General features: G+C 40.1%; 1 protein-coding gene across 9 annotated transcripts in view; it reads left to right on the forward strand.

The window, feature by feature from the left end:
- LOC114486744 (tigger transposable element-derived protein 1-like) overlaps positions 1-18,825 on the forward strand; it is a 570,985-nt gene that overhangs the window by 334,814 nt on the left and 217,346 nt on the right. For 6 of the 9 annotated variants that reach the window (XR_008618082.1, XR_008618085.1, XR_008618084.1 and 3 more), the window contains one exon: positions 16,767-16,929. Coding sequence is in view for 3 of the 9 variants with exons in the window: in XM_055086689.1 (XP_054942664.1) it covers positions 16,767-16,929 (163 nt within the window). In the remaining 6 variants the exon portion in view is untranslated. Of the gene's footprint in view, positions 1-1,173; positions 2,650-16,766; positions 16,930-18,825 lie in introns of those variants that run through there. The other 3 variants (XM_055086692.1, XM_055086690.1, XM_055086691.1) reach the window with 1 other exon arrangement.

Genomic DNA, 18,825 nt, shown 5'->3' on the forward strand with positions numbered 1-18,825 from the left:
CTTCTTTTCCTGTCTTCTGTTCTTGTGCTGTGGGGCTTCCCTTGGTCTTTTCATTGACTATTGAAGATTTATTCCTGTGATCCCAGTTACTATTTCTAACTGCTTTTCTGAAAAATGTTAAAAGCTCAAAGCATCTGTCAGCTCTACCAAGCTACCAGACCACAGGGAATACCCCAGAAGGCCCAGCTGATTCTTCTAAATGTGCTGAATGGAGTTATCTTTTTATTTGTTTTTGCAGGTTGGAAACATGAGTGAATTTAGCTATTATTTCCTTTTTTGGATGTGAGCTAGCTGCTTTACAAAACTGAGTATTTACTACTAACCCATTGCTGGGACAAAGTTACATCACCTCCAACAGTGTTTCAAACCCTCTGACTTAAGACTAGAGTTAGGTCTTAGCTACTCCTAGAAAAAATCTGGCCCTTTATTTCAGACAAACTGTTCTATACTCACTAACTTCCAAACATGCCATTTCCTGCTTCTTTATTTTTGCTTGTCTTGGCTCTCCACTTGGTACCCCCTACATTTCCTCTCTCACCATGGAAAAGTGAAACTAAACAAGAAGCCATCAATTAAAGCTCTGCCTCATCAATGTTTCTTAACTCCTCCAGCTCCCATTTGTATTTCTCTTTCCCCCTTACTATTCATTGGTCCTATTATATATTTTAGAAATTATTGCTAAAAGTCCTATCTATATCTCATTTGGTAACTTTTAAAATAATTTTATGAGTTCTTTTTCTCCAACCTGCGTGGCAAGAATCGTTATCTTAAATTTTCTTTCTTGGTACAGAATTCTAGCTGGACTTATAATTATTATACAAGTTTATTATCATTACTACTTACCATATACTATTACTATTATTATTATTAATACCTGTGGATTCACTGATAATAACTGAGGATCTAGTGGAGACTATATATATGCATATGCATATACATATACATATGTGGGGCTGCAATTGGCTTCACTACTGCATTAGGGGGAGAAATGCTCAGAAAACAATGTTACAATGTGTGTGTTTTTAAATTGGTGAAAGTTGTGAGTTTAAAAATTGTGTGCATGTCTGCATATTATCTGTTTTAATATTTTGACTCAACCACAAAGCTCACTCTTTAATATTAGAGAGTTCAACTTATTATGGAACTGAAGCTGTCCCTTTCTGGCTCCCTCAGGAACAAGCTGAACAAACAGATGGGCCTTCCTTGGAATGTCAACCAACAAGAGCCCTGCTCCTGCTGACAGAGGTTGTAAATTTTACTGACGACCCCTCTAGAATGTCAGCTCCACTGCCCAATTTCCCTGGGAAGCTGCAGCTAGAAATAACAAAGCCAAAGTCTATCTTTGTCGCCTTTCTTTAGGAGGCCCAATAACCCGTAACACTAGCACCGTAAGTTGAGCACTACTCTTCATGCTCCTAAAATTTTCTCCTCCTAACATAGTTTCAGTGGTTACTGTCATGATCTAACCATTTCAGCTACATTAAACTAAACAAAGCTTCTGCACAGCAATGAAAACCATCAACAAAATGAAAAGGCAACCTACAGAATGGAAGAAAATATTTGCAAATTATATATCTGATAAGGAGTTAATATCTAAAATATATAAATATATACATAAGGTGTGTAAATAGACAAAGAACTCATACAACTCAGTAACAACAACAACAAAAAAACCCCAACACTCCAATTAAAAAATGGGCAGAAAAACTGAACAGACAGTTTTTCGAAAAAGACATACAAGTGATTAACAGGTAAATGAAAAGGCGGTCAACATCACTAGTCATTAGGAAAATAAAAATCAAGACCACAGTGAGATATTACCTCACACCTGTTAGAATGGCTATTATAAAAAAAGACAAGAGATAACAAGTGTTGGTAAGGATGTGGAGAAAAAAGAATCTTTGTGCACTGTTGGTGGGAATGTAAACTGCTGCAGCCACTATGGAAAACAGTATGGAGGTTCCTCAAAAAATTAAAAATGATCCAGCAATTCCACTTCTGGGTGTTTATCTGAAGAAAAGGAAAGCACTGTCTTGAAAAGATATCTGCATCTCTATGTTCATGGCAGCACTATTTACGATAGCCAAGACATGGAAACAGCTTAAGTTTCCATCAAGGGATGAATGGATAAAGAAGATGTGGTATATATGTACAATGGAATATTATTCAGCCATAAAAAAGCAGAAAATCCTGCCATTTGCAAGAGCAATGAATGGACCTTGAGGACATTATGCTAAGTGAAATAAATCAGAGAAAGACAAATACTGTATGATCTCACTTATATGCAGAATCTAAAATATCAGACTTATAGATACAGCAAGTAGATCGATTGTTGCCAGAGGCAGGGAGGGGGGTTGAGGGAAGTGGATGAAGGTGATCAAAAGGTACAAACTTCCAGCTGTAAGATGAAGAAGTTCTGGAGACATAGTGTACAACATGGTGACTGTACTTAACAGTAATGTGTTGTATATTTGAAAGTTGCTAAGAGAGTAGATCTAAAAAGCTATCATCACAAGAAAAAATTGTAACTATGTAAGGTGATGGATGTTTTTATTGTGGTAATCATTTCATAATATATACGTATGTAAAATCATTATGTTGTACACCTTAAACTTATACAATGCTATGTGTCAGTTATATCTCAATAAAACTGGGGAAAAAAGGAGGTAGCCAATGATTTAAATTTGTTGTTTGAAAAATTATCTTTAATTTTTTTTATTTTTAAATTTTTATTTTTTTGTCTCGAATTATTTTATTTTCTTGCTGTTAGTAAAATATTAAGCTCATGATACATTAATTGAGCGCCTACTAAATGCAAGATGTTTCATTGAAAGAACATTAGATTTGAAATCAAAGACAAAACACTTAAAGCTGCCACATTAATTTTGTTTTCTTGAGAAAATCTATTCATATTGTTTGTTTCCTCATGTATATAATGTACATAGTTTTAATTCTTAATCGTGTTATCAACATCATTGAAAATAATGTGTATCAAAACACTAGTAAAACATAAATTGTTAGTTATGTTGCTAGCTTATTCAAGGTAAATTCAAATTACAAGCATGGCATACTGGGACCTCTATTATCTAATACCAAAAAAAATGTTTTAAACATCATCATTACCCAAATTCCCATCTCTATCTGTTACTCTAGTTATAACAAAATGCTTTCAGTAGCTTCAATATACTTACATTTTATTTTATTTTTTTCTTCTTTTTATTCTAATTAATTTTTTTATTGGAGTATAGTTGATTTACAATTCTGTGTTAGTTTCTGCTGTACAGCAAAGTGAGTCAGTTATACATACGCATATATCCACTCTTTTCTATACTCTTCCCATATAGGTCATTACAGAGTATTGAATAGAGTTCCCTGTGATATTCAGTAGGTTCTTATTAGGGAAAATGATCTTTTAAATTGGTAAATTCTCTAAGAAAAACCTGGGAACTTTGAGTTGCAGAATAATTTAAATAAAAATTTTATAAAGCTAATCAAATCAGAGTTTCCCTTGGGTTTGTAGGGATGAGGACCTTCCTTAGTCTCACACCCCTGGATGAGATTCACTAGAGAGGAACTACTAGACTCCATCCTTGTGAGAGGCTGAGCAGCCCAGCTGAATGCTTCCTCCATCCATTTCCTAAACTCATAGGAAAGTTTTTAAACTTTAACATTTAAACTCTAGTAGCTGTCAAACTTCCTTGGCATAAAATAGCCTTATGCCATTCAATTAATATTGAAAAGTATTAATTCTAGAAAAATTAATAATATAAGAAGATTAGAAATAACCTAAATATACAGCAGTTGGGAATTGGTTAAATTATGGTGTATCCAGACTGTTGAATACCGTGATTATATGCACAAAAGATTATTTTTTAAAAAATAGAACAATTTCAGAGATGATGGTGATAATTCAGAAGGCTTTCTTTGTTAGCAAATAACTCCTGAGGTGTTAGCTATTCCCCACTCATGGAAGAATTTCTCCCTTCCTTTAAGATTAATCCCAAGAAATCCTGCAAGTGTTTGTAATCCAACAACCTGTGCTTTGTACACAATAGGCTCTGCAAGGAGATTTGTTGAATTGAATACTGTGAGACATGTTAACTCTGTTTCTGGGTTGGCTTAAGAGATGTCTTCAAATTTGAACATTTCTTTCTTTTTAAAACATTGTTATGATCATTAAGAATGGACCAACTTGATTTCACAGTGAATTAACCATCTCTTGTCTTTTTCTCCAGAGTCTTAATTATTTCTGCCAGTGAAGGATGAGTCAGGAACACCTTGTTAATGCCAAATTGGCTAGAATATCCTGCTTTGGTGGTATTCTGTATACTAGGTTGAATCATATGACATTGCCAGTATTTGATCAGCTTTTATTTTCCAAGATAGTAGTTTATATGGTTTAACCTAAGACACCTTTTCTCCCTATGTCTGGTAAGAGATAGCCTAGCCTTCAGAGGTGGACACAAACGAGGCACTTCTGCGGGCCTCCTCCCTGTCTCATCTCTGTGCCAACAAGCAAGTGGAGGGGAGGGATAGTGCCAGCTTGTCTCTCCACTTAGCTTATTAAGTACAGAGTGAATGTGGTAGCGTCTCCAAGGGGCTTCACTTTTTAGACAAATGTGCCAGTTTTGGGTTTTTAATTACTATATCTTTTTGATAGCTCATTATTTTATTATTGCTTCTTCTCACTGCTGTCCTCCCCAATTCCCATTCAGATTATTGGCCTCTGTATTTTTAGAAGGTGATCAAAAGTATGTTTGTAAGAAGCCTCTAGCCATCAGCATATGGCTTCAGTCATTCTGAAGCTTCATTTGATAGTGTCATGAAGGATTTTCCTTTCAGTCATAGCCAATGGAAATAATATATGATAGGAATTGTGCAAATCTAGTTTCTGAATGTCCAAAAATTCTTTTATGAATTAATGACATAAAACGTAGTACACTTTGTATTCTGCACACAGGATTCCCTTCTTTCGAGGAGATAGCCCATTATTTATGGGTATGTGGACCCTGGAGTGACTTTGGCAAAAGATGAACAACCCCTAGGTGCTCAGCATTGGTAGCAGAATAAGGAAAACAATAACTTCTGTGCCTGTCTTCTGTCACTCTGATCCATGCCTGTTTACTGCTTCCTCTGATTCTCTGCCTATTGCAGTAATAAAATACAAGATCCAGAAGTGACCATAAAAGTCATCTAGGACAATGGTTGTTAACAACCGTTTTTATCCAGATAAAAATTATGGATTCTCTACCCAGAAAAGTGAAATTATATATTCACTCCAGCGTTGCTCTTACATAATCTATGGACTCCAGGCTAAGAATCCATGACTTAGGAGTCCTACCACTGTATTTACATGTCGGAAAACTGAGCACCAGGCAGATGCAGTGACTTTCCCCAGAATAGAAGACTTTCAGTCATAAATTGGAGAGAGACTCGAACTCAGTTCTACTTTCTCCACTTCTCGTTCTCTTCTCTTTCTTTGAGTGTCAGGTTATATGTCTAATTCTCCTTCCCTTCCTTACACGCAGAACCTCATAAAACCAAACTGTAGGAGGAGGTAGGAAAATTTGACAGAAGGAGAGTTTTGTGGGATCTCCCACTTCTAAACCAGGAAGTTACAGGCAGAGACTACACCAAAAGCATTAATGAACTTGGTCAATTTGTTGAAAAAATTTCAGTTCTTTTAGCCAAAGTATCAAATCATTCATGTTTTTATTTTTCAACTGGATCAATCAACTTGTGCTCTACTGTTGCTTATTCTCCTTATTTCTTTTTTCTTTTTTTCTTTTTTTTTTTTTTTTTTTTGCGGTACGCGGACCTCTCACTGCCGCGGCCTCTCCCGTTGCGGAGCTCAGGATCCAGACGCTCAGGCCCAGCAGCCATGGCTCACGGGCCCAGCCGCTCCGCGGCATGTGGGATTTTCCCGGACCGGGGCACGAGCCCGCCTGCATCGGAAGGTGGACTCTCAACCACTGCGCCACCAGGGAAGCGCCTCCTTATTTCTATATATTCACCAGCACTAAAATGATTCTAATTCTTCTTGCTTTTATTTATCTTCTTCTGAAAGAAACTAGCTGAAACAAAGGTCAGAGTTTAAGGAAATCACTTCATTGACAACATTCAATATTTACTAAATTTCAACTTTATCCTGGCACTGAACCAAGTTACTATCTCCACCTGGTGGGTAGGTTGACAGAAATGTCACTGATTTGGAAGGCTTTTCAATGCAGAGGTTACTATGGATTAAATCCTCATCTAACTGGTTTTGCTTTTACATCCTTAAATGATGAAGAGATGACAAGGAAAGATGGGGGTATAACCATTCATGAGCCAACGTTTGTCTTATATCACATGTGAAAATTAATGTGGCCTTCCTATTTGGCATTCAACATATCATTGGAAGAAGATGGAACGGTTACTCCTCATACTTTGCTATTTCTTTTGAAGGAGGCCTTTGTTTGGAACTAGAAGCCCTTCATGGCTCTCCTGTCACTGGCTCTGTAAGTGATTTGGGATAAAGGAGGCCCCAGAGTCTCCCAACTGTAATATGGGAAAATAAAATATTCCTATGTGGAAAGTTGAAACAAGAGATCAATAAAGAGCCCCCCACAAACAAACAAATCAAAACAAAAACAAACCTCCAGGGTATCCACACAGAGTAGGAGAATTCATGCCATTTATTATAATATGCTGCTTCAAACCTTGCATTTCTCTGTCACTCTTACAGAGAGACACAGCTGACTGCAGCTAATGTTGCTCCTTGTTTGGGAAGATCCTGGGCAGTGTTTCCCAGATTTGGGGCTGTTGTATAACACCTTCATTATTTTTGTCAGGATAATTTTCTCTAAGTTGACTCAGACCTTTTTTTTTTGAGTAAATTTTCCCCTCATAAACAGAAAATTTATTATTGCTTATTATAACTAATGGGTGACTGCAAGGGTAGACATATGACTATTAAAGTAAAAATCATTGTGTACCCTTAAAATCATTTTGTGTACAGAGCATGCTTGCTCTCCCTTGAGATACCCTGGTCTTGGAGATCCTAGAAACTGAGGTGTAGGTCCCAGCTTGGGGATGGAGCAATGGCAGGGAACTCTAGGGATGACAGTGTTGGAGTGGTTTTATTTCCAGCTGCAAATCAGGGAGAGAGTAATAAAAAAAAAATCTGTCTGGCTCACACAGCAACCTGACATGGGTCTTTGCTGGCCCTGCCCAGCCTTTCTCCCTCCCCACCTAGCTTGGTCTCCAGGCTTGGGCCCCATCTGTGCCTTGGGCTTCAGCCGAGCCGCGTGGTTTCCTTTTGGCCACCAGCACTCACAGTGTAGGTTTCTGCTTTGGTCCTTGTTGTTTGGCCTTTCTCTCCTGCAGGACACGGGGCTTGGGGTGCTAATTTTATAGGGAAAGCCCTAGTCTTTTTATAGCTTCTCTCCTTGCCATTCCTTGACTCCATTAATATCCCATCAGCGAAGTGCAGAGTGCTGCTTTCCCCTCATCCTTTCTCAGCATGGAGTGTGACCCAGTTAACTTGAGGCAGGAGTGCAGGGCTCCTCTGCCTCTGTCAGCACTTCCGGGACTCAGCGTGTGCCTGAGTTAGAGTGACCTGGACAGTGTGTTCTTGGTAGGGATGTTAACACAGGGCGGCTTTTTCTGTTCTCTGCACAGTCAGTTGAGGAGCTGTGTGTTTGGAAAAGGAGCTTGGAAAAAGAAAAACCAGAATGAGCAGGCTTTTCCTGTTGATTTATACTCCCTAGGTGTGTGGTCAAGCCCCAGCGCTGCTCAGAGGCCTCAGTGCCCTCCTGTGCGAGGGAGGGAGGTGAAAGGAACGGGAACCTGAGGGCCTTCTCAGCGCGGTGATGCTGCAGTCCCCTCCCTACCGTTCTGCGCAGCAGGCAGCTGAGACCGGCAGAGGCTGGTGCTGGCCAGGGTGGCCTCCTGCTGTCAGGTGAGGCCAGAAACTAGGTCCAAAGCTGAGGTGCCTTTGTCCTGCTGCTGGAGGGCAGCCGTGGGAAGGAAGCTGGACAGCCCAAGCTGCTGTCACCTTTCTTGGTGAGACGTGACGTCAGGACAGCCTCCGTGTGGTGGAACAGTGGTGGGTGAGAGGGTGCACACAGCACAGTGGTCACCCGAGGTGGGTGCTGGAAAGGGCAGCTGCTCTAACTGAGGACAGAATGAATGAGAGTAAATAGGCTGAAGCACTGCAATGCTGTGTGGCCTTAGATACAACCCTTAGCCTGAGTTCTGTTTATTCTCATCTGTAAAATATATGTATGCAAGAGATGTAGCAGAGCCTAGACTAGAGAGTTGAGCAGGTGTCTTTCAATATCAACATTCTTTGATTCCACAAGTCTAAAGACTCCTATATTTTAAAAATGATTTTATGTGTCTCAGACTCCCAATTCAACATCCATTCCATAGTCTCCTCACTTTTAGCATACTTTCTATCTGTTTTGTCAAGAAAATAGTGGTGTATTGGGGATGAAGTTTCTCTCTGATACTCAGGTGCAAGAATTGTCATATTACACTTTTTAAAAAAATTCAAGTTCAAAATTCTCCCCCAAGAGTGGCGACTCTCAGTAGCAGTCATGATTGGAGCTCCTTCCCTCTAGGGGCTGTCAGGCATCCCTGGAGGACTGCTCAGCCCAGAAAATTTGGAGAGAGATCTTCCTTCTCCAGCCTATCATGGTCACTGCTTACTGTTTATTATCTGGGCCAGAATGGTCCATTGCAAGGCTGGAGCTTCCGTTCCCCAAGCCCACCCACCTCGCTCCACCCCTGCCCAACTCAGGCAAGGTGGCCAGGTTCTCATGACTGGGGAATTCAGGACCCCTCACAACTATATGCCACCTCTTCAGAGAGCCTGCCATCTTAAAGGAACAGCTTTAAGGAACTACCTGGCTTTCAGCCATATGCACAACTTGCTACCCCTGGCCCCTTTCTCCATTCCAGGGAAGTCACCTCCAGGGTCTCACACTTACCTTCTTCAACTTCAGCACCAGCTCTATCTTCTCTTACCTCAGGTATGAACCCAGTCATATGGTAGGCAGTTTAATGACCATTTGGAGAATCCCAATTAAAGAGACACTTTAAAGAAAAGGCTGGGAGGGAGTTGCCATTCTGGTATCCCAGAAACTTGCTTTCAGCCCCAGAGGCATAAAGGTCACTCCAGTGCTTTGAGGCAGGACCTGGAAACGCAGCACAAAGGCTGACTTGTTCATTCGTTAGAAATTACTAAAATAATAAGAGCAGTATCAAACGTGATATCTCAATAGATTTTCCTGCTACGGAAGCAGCTGAGCATGAATTCCCTCAATCTCTGCATCCTCCACACCCAGAAACTGAGCTGCACTCACACCCCTCATGATCTTTCTCTAGTTTCATAAGATGTGGTACCCCCTTTCATTCTGGGCCCACTCAGTTAGACTTGCCAAGATTAGGCTCCAAAGCCATCCTCCCTCTTGAAACTTCATCTTTTCCTCTTGCAGGTGTGTGTTGCCTTCAGACTATAAGCTTATTAGTTTCCCTCCCATTCATTAAAAAAGAAATCTATCTTTGGCTTCATATTCCCTGGGAAATGTCCCATGTCCTCTTCTCTCTTATCCAAACTTCTTAAAAGAGTAACCTGCACTCAATGTGACCACTCGGTATACCATTCATTCACCCTGCACCCCCCTGCAATCTGGCTGTGCTCTTGTTATGGCCACCAGTATCCGTCTGATTACAAAATCTAATGGACGTTTTCCAATCTTTGTTTTGCTGTACATTTCTGGGGCATTTGGCAATGTGGATCACGTGCACTCCTGCCCCCCAAAGTAATAGTGTATTTCCCAGTTTGTCTCATTCATTTCTATTCCTTCTTAACCGTGGGCTCCTCCCTCTCTACCCACCAGTCACATACTTGTGTTCTCCAGGTGTCTGTTTTCAGCTCACTGCTTCTCATTATAGATACTCTTCTTGGGTGAATTTATCTACTCTCAGGAGTTCAACTACCACCTGTATGCTAATGACTCTCTAATTCGATCTCCTACTCAGATTTCTTCCCTAAGCTTCAGACTCACCAATTCCATTACCTGCTAGGTACCTTCACTTGGATATTCATCAGATATTTCAGATTTGATTCCTCAAAAACTAAGTAGCACTTCCCTCCAAACTCAGTCTCTCTCTGTTTGTTGTGTCACCTTCTCTTTACCCAGTGATCAAAGTTATAAAATAACAGCCTTGACTTTTCTCTCTTCCTCACCCTCTTCATCCAACTGATCATTACATTCTGACGGTTTCCCCTCCCACGGATTCCTCAAATCCATCCTCTTCCCTGCCATCACTGCTACCATTGTCAAAAGCATCTTCTCTTCCTGGACTGATAGAGCCTCCTAACTGGCTTCCTGGTTTCCAGACTTGCTCCCCTCAGTTGAGCTCTTTCCAGAGCTACCCGAATGATCCACACAAAACACAAAACTGACCCTGTCCCTCTCCGCTAAGCCATTCCATGGCTTCCTGGAATCTACATGAGCAAGTTCAGCTTCCTTTCCTGGCATGCATGGCCCTCTGTGGCTGTCTCTTGCCTAATTCTCAGTCCTTGGCTCCTACCACTTGGATTCCAGCAACATTCAACTGGCAGTATTTCCTTGTACACATCTTATTCTCCCTCTGTTCCTTGTTTCTGCTTTAAAATTAAATGTCTTACTTTATACTGTCAGGTTGGTATTATAAGGGAAGTTTCAAGTTCATTTGCTATTAAATATTAGAGCCTCTGTGCTTGGGGACGGAGGAAAGAAGAGAAAAGGCTCATAGCTACCACCTCATTTCAGCCCCTTTCTCCCCCCACACAGACAGAAAGGGTATTGGGCTTGAGATATTTGTGTGTCCTGCTTAATTTAAAGTTGTTAATAAGTACGTCAAACATGTTCGGTTTTCACTCTAGGTTGTTCTTCCAAACCCGCGAAACTCTATTTGTTACGAAGAGTGCGCTGCCCTCTAGAGGTGGCTTTCAGGGACAGAGCATATCACATCTGCACTTTTAAAGCATTCTGCAGTTTCTCGTGAGAAACAAATTTCATAGCAAGACCTTTACTATTACTGCTATTCGTCCAAAATGTGCTTTCCCAGGTATGATTCTGATTCAAAAATTTTTTATTTATTTCCATAATAGCGTTTGGGGAGAAAGCACATGATGTACCTCAAAGTGCACTTGATTTGGAGTTAGAGGACTCAAGTTCTAGTTCAAGTTGTTCCACTAATGTCTGCGAACTTAGATCTCTCATCTGTTAATCAAGGGGTGCAAGACCCCATCCAGAAAACTGTGAGTCATCTGAAAGTATATTTTGGCAATAAAACTGGGAACAGAAACATCAGTAAATACTTATTATATACTAAGTGTATGCAAGACACTAGGCTAAGAGCTGTTTTGCAGAGGTTTTGTGTTTACCTTTGATCTTTAGAAAGTTAAATGAAAAATATTTGAAAAAAAATTTGGAAAATATTCAGGGTTTCCATTTAAATGAATGAGTTTAACCCTGATCCCATTAAAACCGGAAAATGAAACTGAGCTAAAACAAATGTAAAACTTACTCTGAGGTTTCCAAGAGTCTATTACAATATGGAAGCAGAAGTGAGTCATACTGCCACAGACACACACACACACACACACACACACACACACACACACACACTTTAATTTGCCAGTAAGCTGGTATAAACCTCCTTTAGCCTGATTCCCCCTCCTCTATGTTCAACCAAGAGAAGAAAAAAGGAAGTCTTTCATTTAATGATTTGAGCCAACTATGATCGCTATATACTGTGTAATGATGACTGATGATAGGTAAAATTATATTTATTATCTTACAATGACAATTGACTCCTGAGAATTTCTTTGAATGCTAGAGAAAGGGCAAAATGATTAAAACACCATTTATGTTCATAGTCAGATTGGGAGGAAGAGGCCACAAAGTCCAGAACACAGTAGCTGGGAGACAAGAGGTCTGTGTTCCTGTGAGTCCACTTATGCTTGGGGAAGTCTGGGGGCACCAGGTGAATCTTCTGTAATGCAGGGAGCCACATCTGTATACCATGCTTATAATGCTGCTCCCGCGCTGTGTCATGTTAACGCTCCCTTTGGCATCTGCCTCCTTGGATGAAAGATGCTACCAAGGTCAAAGCTGGCCTGCTGTGATAGGAGACCAGCAGCCCAAGTGGATGGAACCTTTTCTTCAGTTACATGTCTAGATGTCTTTGGACCTGATTTCTCACATCAAACTCATAACTTGACCTCTATTTATCAGTTTTACTGTCTGTAATTTGTCAAAGTCCTGTGGACATTATCAGAGAAATGTACCTAAGAGAGTATCCCAAACATTTTGAACACATACAGACATTATTACTTAAAATTATCTCTTAAGATTCCATAGCTAAGGAACCCTTTAAAAATCTTTTGGGGACCTTGGCCTAATCTATTCAGAATTCCTTGCTGGAGGTACAGCTGGGAAGTAAGTCTTGAATGGAGAAATGAAGAGAGTGAACAGACTTTACTAACAGTGTCCATAGTTTTATTCCTGAAAGTTGTGGCACAACTGTTTGCTAGACCACAATCATTAAGAAATTCTCAGCATCATCTTTCACGTGTTAGACTGAAAATGCCAAAACAAACAAACAAAAACCAAAAAACAAGGACCGAATTTTATCCTCCTCTCATATTTCAAATGCATTTCAAAGTTCAGTTACAAATATTGTTAAGGTAAGAATCTTCACTTGCTGTTACATCGTTCTCGGATTTATGACAATCACCGTATGCAATTGTCTCTGCCCTTGTCATGCTTTACTTTACTTATCAGTCTCCTCTTCCCTTTCTTCTTTCTTCATAATCCTGATTTATCCTATGAATAGAACTTTAAATTTGACGGGGTGTAGTCATAGTATAGGTAACTCACAAGACCTAACAGTATATTGAGATAATGAAAAGTATTGAATGCTGAGTCGGGAGGAGGAAAAGTGGTTCATATCGCTTCTCCCTCAAAGCAAGCTGCTCTGAGAGTCAGCCTAAAGAGACTGAATTTTCAATATGTAGGAACGTGATTTGGTGGATGGTCTTGCTGCTCTCCCGAGGGAGATCCTGTCACTCTTCCTGGAAGGAGGGTGCGTGGTGAGCAGCGGATGCCCCGCCCAGAGGCCATGGTAATTGGAAATGTAGCAGAACATCCTGTTCCTGGGAGAACTTCTGCTTGGCTGTTTGTGCTCTAGAGACTTGGCTCCTGGTGTTCTTGCGCAGACCTTTGGACCCTGGCAAGGCCACTTGTGTTTCTGTGTTTCTGTCTTGGTGTGTGTACTAGCCTGGCTCTGGTTTTGCGTGTGATGTGGCTGTGGAAGCTGCTCAGACTGCCTGGCACGCGCTTGCCCACGGGCCCTCTGCTAAGTTTCCGAAGCAGCAGTAGCACATGCACTTCACTGGGAAATGAAAACTATTACTTGAGCAAGAAAGTAACAAAGCATCTTTCCTAATTCTTGCCTAAAGAGCGAGGGGCCAGCTTCTGGCTTTAATGGTGATTTTTAACGTTTTTGACTATTGCCAGATACCAATGCTAAATACTTTTCGCTGTACGACTTGATCTGAATAGTATATACCAGAAAAGCACAATCAGAGGCTTTTGATGACATAGTACCAAGTGAGGTTAATAGCATATGATCCCAAGAAAATCATTCAAACAGCCTGGGGGCTTGGTATTTGTATCTGTAACATGGAACCAAAATGTAAAAGCAGTATGAATAACAAAACCTTCCTCACTGGGGTTTTGGGAAGGATACCAGGTAGTCTTCATGAAGTATTTTAAGTCTCCCGGAAGGAGGGCCCATTTTAAATTCAAGGTATTACTATCACTAATTCTTGGTCATGACATTGTACACTATAAAAGGGAAATGAAAGAGTGAATGAGTTAAGTGATGAGCCTAAAAACCACACAGTGAGCTGGGGAAAACCCCCAAAAAGAGAGATGTAGATTTGTTTCATCAAGAAACACAGCTATATCTGGGCAAACCCCAGAGTTTAAAGTGACAAGGACACTTGACACAGACCCTGAATTCACAGGCATGTAGACAAATAATACAGTTACACTGGTACAATGCACGTGGAGTCACATCAGTCCTTGTCTTTGGAGGAGAGGGGAGGTGGGTCCTGCTCAGGACGAGACTCTTCTGTGATTGATTTGCAGGTGCAGGGAGCAGGTGACCTCTGGGAATTTCCTGCAGGTTTCTGATGGTGACTGGGTGGAGAGGCTGCAGGTGGAAAGGGACAAAAATGCCTTGAGCTCTGCACGGTGGGATCCTACCTTCATGCCCCAGACACTTTAATTGTTGCCCAAACTCATGGCCTGTCAACCAGGAAAGCATCACAGAAAGATGTTATGGCAATCAGTTGTGAAATGGAAAAGTCGACTGGGCAAGACTTTGTGAGCAGTCAGTATGAAGAGAAAGAGGGAAATTCAGCCAAGCGATGTCTTTGCTGTTTGCCTCAAGGTTATATTTTGCAACACATAATGGCAGCAATTAAACAAGGACACAATATTATCTAATTTGTGCTGTTGTCTTCCCTGGATCTGGAACATTTTCTGCAGGAGCTGGGCTTTGTCTCTAGCATCCTCTGGCAAACAGTCCACTTTCAGCTCAGGTCTTTTTGTAGAAGGAGCTTGATGCTGAAAGCAGCGGGCTCCTTCTACCCTCAACTCTCCGTGGTGGTTAACATGTCTTTCATTTTTTTCCAAGTTGCACTAGTCTGGTTCAATTTTTATTTCTGCTAATTTTTAATGAGTTAGTAACTCAGTTAGGACTGAGTTACTAATTTTTAATGAGTTAGTAACTCAGTCCTGGCTCTGAATTTCTTGAATGTGGGTTGTTGGTAAGGATTCAATCAGCTTGTTGGCTCCTAATAGGTTCTGAAATCCAGTAACATTCATGGCATGTGTATTTACCCGGGTGGCTATTGAATCACAGAAGGAGAAATGGTCAAAGAGTAGAATCCAGTCAAAGCCTCTTTGGTTGCCAGGAGAGTTCTCGTTGCGTAAGCTCTGCCCTCCTTGAAGCATTCACCCTTCAAAGGAGGATGTTACTATCTCCTTTTCTTATCACTTACTTTATTTTACAAGAAACTTCCACATCTTCCAAACCAATAAGCATGTCAGATTTGGTCCAAGCTCTACAAAGTAAATGCTGTGAAGATTTTCTAATTAGAAATTAACTTACATTACAGCTATAACTCTATATGCTGAACCTTATTCAGAATGATAATGGAAATTAACTGAGTAGCCAGTAATTTATATCTAAAAGCTACCATCACCACATATGCTGAAAGAAGCATTAGTGAGTATACTTGAGATGTATTTACATGGAAAAAAATTAAAATAGTATAGTAGAGAAATTCTGACTCTAGGATTAATAAAACTGTATTTCGTTAAACCCAAATGCCTAAATGATTATATACAAAAGGATAATTTATTCACAGCATGTAAATTATCATGATTCTCAGAGGGAATTATTTGCATTTCAATTGTCACTAGTAATGAAGAGCTGTGTCTTATTTGTCCCCTTGTCATTGGAAAGGATACTTTACCATAAATGTAATTCAAGTTTTTATCATAAAAATGTTATCCTAAAAAATCTTGGTTACAATCTCCTTTTGTAGGATGTCTTTCTTTTTGTCTCTCTGTTTTGTTTCATTTGTTTTTGTTGTTTTGGTTTTTTAAAAATCAACTGTTATAACTGATTGAGTAAGGTTCAAGGTAGTGTATGTGTATGCTCTTCTGAAAGCCAGCCTGAAGGTTGAATTAGGGATAACAACTTTTGCTTTGACGAGAGGAGCTGAATTTGAGTTCTCATTAGTGTAAGTGCCAGGGTAACAACCCACAGTCTTCCCTAATATAGTGGTTTCATTTACATACCATATCCTCAAACTACCTCTACTATAACTTTCTTAATGTTTTTCTTTAAAATGATGCATCTTTCACTTAAATAAACTTTCTTTAAATGGAACTTTTAGATAATGACTTCAGATGAAAAACCAGAATTCCCTGCCACAATAGATGGCAACCATGAAAGGAAATAATGGTGAAAACAAGAAAATATTATTGACTTCCAGCTAGAAACTAGAGCCTGCCAAGGCACTGAACCTAGGGATTTCTCTCTGTTGGTTTCTCTCCTTTTTTTGTAAAGAGTTAAAGACACTAAATGGAGACTTTCTCTAAACATAGTGAGGAGTGTAGGAAAACTGAAAAGGGAAGAAATTTCTCACAATGTGACTGAGTGGTGTTACTACCTTCCCCCAACCCCAAATCACCTTCACCTTAGAAAACAATACCTCGGTAAAACCAATCAAACCCCATAAGTTTAACAGCTGGGGGGGGGGCGGTGTACAGCTCTCCAAGTGAGACCAAGCTGAACCTCCGGCTCTTGTTCTCCAAAACGACTTCTTCCTCTTGGGGATTCTAACTGTTGCTGCTGCCACCACGATGGCCTCCAGGTGAGTCCTCCTGGACATTCTGGCTTAAGTAGGACACACAGCCTTCCTTCCTTCTTTCCTTCCCCTGAGGACACCTGAGAAGAGACTGGACATTTACATAAGACTTTATAAAGAAATGGGATAACAGAAAGGAAATAAAGAGAATAACTTAATTTGCCTTTTTATCTTTTCCCTGAGGCAGTGGTTCTCGAACTTTAGCTTGCATGCAAGTCACCTGGAGGGCTTGTTAAAATACTGCGTGCTGGGCCCACCCCCAAATCTTCTGATTCAGCAGGCCTGTGTTGGGACGTGAGAAACTACACCTGGAACGAACGCGCAGGGGAGGCTGAGGCTGCTCGTCTGGGAATCGCACTTGGAGAACCACTACCTAGAGGAGACGCGCTAAGGCCCGGCATCTCCAGCCTGCCTGCCTTCAAGCCTGGCCCAAGTCTGAGGTATGTGGCGACATTCCTTAAGGGCTGGATCCTAATTCTAAAATGGAGAGGCAGCTAATCTTATAAATAAGACTGAATTTAATTCTCTCTCTCAAGCTAGAATAGATCAGCTCTTCCCTCATAGCTGCTCACACGTCTCCCTCTCAGAGGTCACGCGGCCATAGTTCCTCAGTCCTAAGGTGCACATTTCCCACATTTTTACATCTCTGAAATTGGCATGTGTTTCACAGGCATTGTTGGTCATGCTGCAAATCGGGTCGTAGTTGTTCGAGTTGTCATTTCTGCGTTTTTGGTACTGCATGAGTGGATTTCATTGCCGTTTAAAATGTTTTTAAAATTATGATACTGTGATTGAGCACTAAAACAAAAAGTTATTGTGTATGAAGAAAAGTGTGGGAACAGGGCAATGGGGCTTACAGTTGGTATTGAAGCAAATATTTTGTCACTAGGGGAATGATAGCAATTCTGTATTTTTAAAAAGAGCTATGATATTATAGTTTTATCTTAAAATACTAACATTTATAACACAGCCATTTAAAGGATGGTGAAAATGTTACTCTCACCTTAAAAGTAAGGCATACATAGATTTAAAAAATTCCTTTAGGGAAATATATAGGCAAAAAAATGTGAAGACCTCAGCTCTAGATGGCAGCTCTCCAAATGGACCTCACAGTACTGGCACCTGGCCAGAATCAATTCTTTATCCATGGCAAAATGAGAAAGTAAGGACAATATATTCATTTTTTAAAAAATGAAGCTAAATGTTTTCAGTTTAAAGTTCTGTTCTATAGTCTGAATTAGGTCCTTTCTACAGTTTTGGAGTACAGGGAGTTAAAACATTTTTTAGTTTCAAAATAATGATGTTAATACATTACATGCTTTTTTCCCCTTTTCCACATTTCCTTTTAAAGCAACAACTGGGCTTTACAGGGCCTACACAAAGAGGCTACATACACAGATAAAGCTGAGTTTCATTTTGCTACCAAGATACACACAAAAGTATGTCCATAACTTGGAAATCATTGCAGTTGGAAGCAGAAGAAATTGCCAAATCCCTGAGACTACATGATGATCATTTTAGGCATTGCAGCACAGTTTAACTGACATTACTTTTCTTAGTGGTTCAGAAAACACTGAACACAGTGGTGTGATGTATAAGTGATGATGCTTTAGATTTGATCAAACTGTCATCCCAGCACCTAGATAAACCCATGCTCAATACATATGTGCTGAATGAATTGATGACTGAAGGACTTGGATTGAAACTCCTATGTGTATATCATTTTAAATGTACCCTTGTGAACTTGATAGAATAGCCCTGCCTTTGTCAGGGTGGTAACTTTAAGACAGACCCACATTTTAGGTGGATTGGGAGACCAACCAAGGACAATATTAAAGGATGGTACAACAAGCCTTAAAGCAATAAAGAAGATTCACATAGGCAGTTTCTGTTGGTGAGGCAGTTGTATTGGAGGGAAGGGGGTGTTGGGATGGGGAGGGAATAGAGGGTTATTCTTGTATAGCCTGGCATATAGTTAGTACTAAAATGTGTTGAATATATAAATAAATGTAGCATTTGAAAATTTCTCCCAGTAGGAATTTTTTCTCATTAGCTAATAGTTAGCTCTTTTTTGAGTATTAATCTTATTACTCCTTCAAGGCCAAACAAGATTATCAATCAAATGGTGTGAGAAGGAAATCACGTATTAACTACGAAAGAAAGCAGTGGCTCATGTGCCATGAAGAGAATTCAGATTAGAATGAATGAGAGTCAGGTAGCAGACAGAGTTAATATTCTAACAATTGGACTATGACCTAATGAGAAATTAAACACACTATCCTTTTTTTTTTTTTTTTTTTTTTTGCGGTACGCGGGCCTCTCACTGTTGTGGCCTC

The sequence above is a fragment of the Physeter macrocephalus genome, chromosome 8, assembly GCF_002837175.3.
Source record: "Physeter macrocephalus isolate SW-GA chromosome 8, ASM283717v5, whole genome shotgun sequence".
In the NCBI taxonomy this organism is placed as follows: Eukaryota; Metazoa; Chordata; class Mammalia; order Artiodactyla; family Physeteridae; genus Physeter; species Physeter macrocephalus.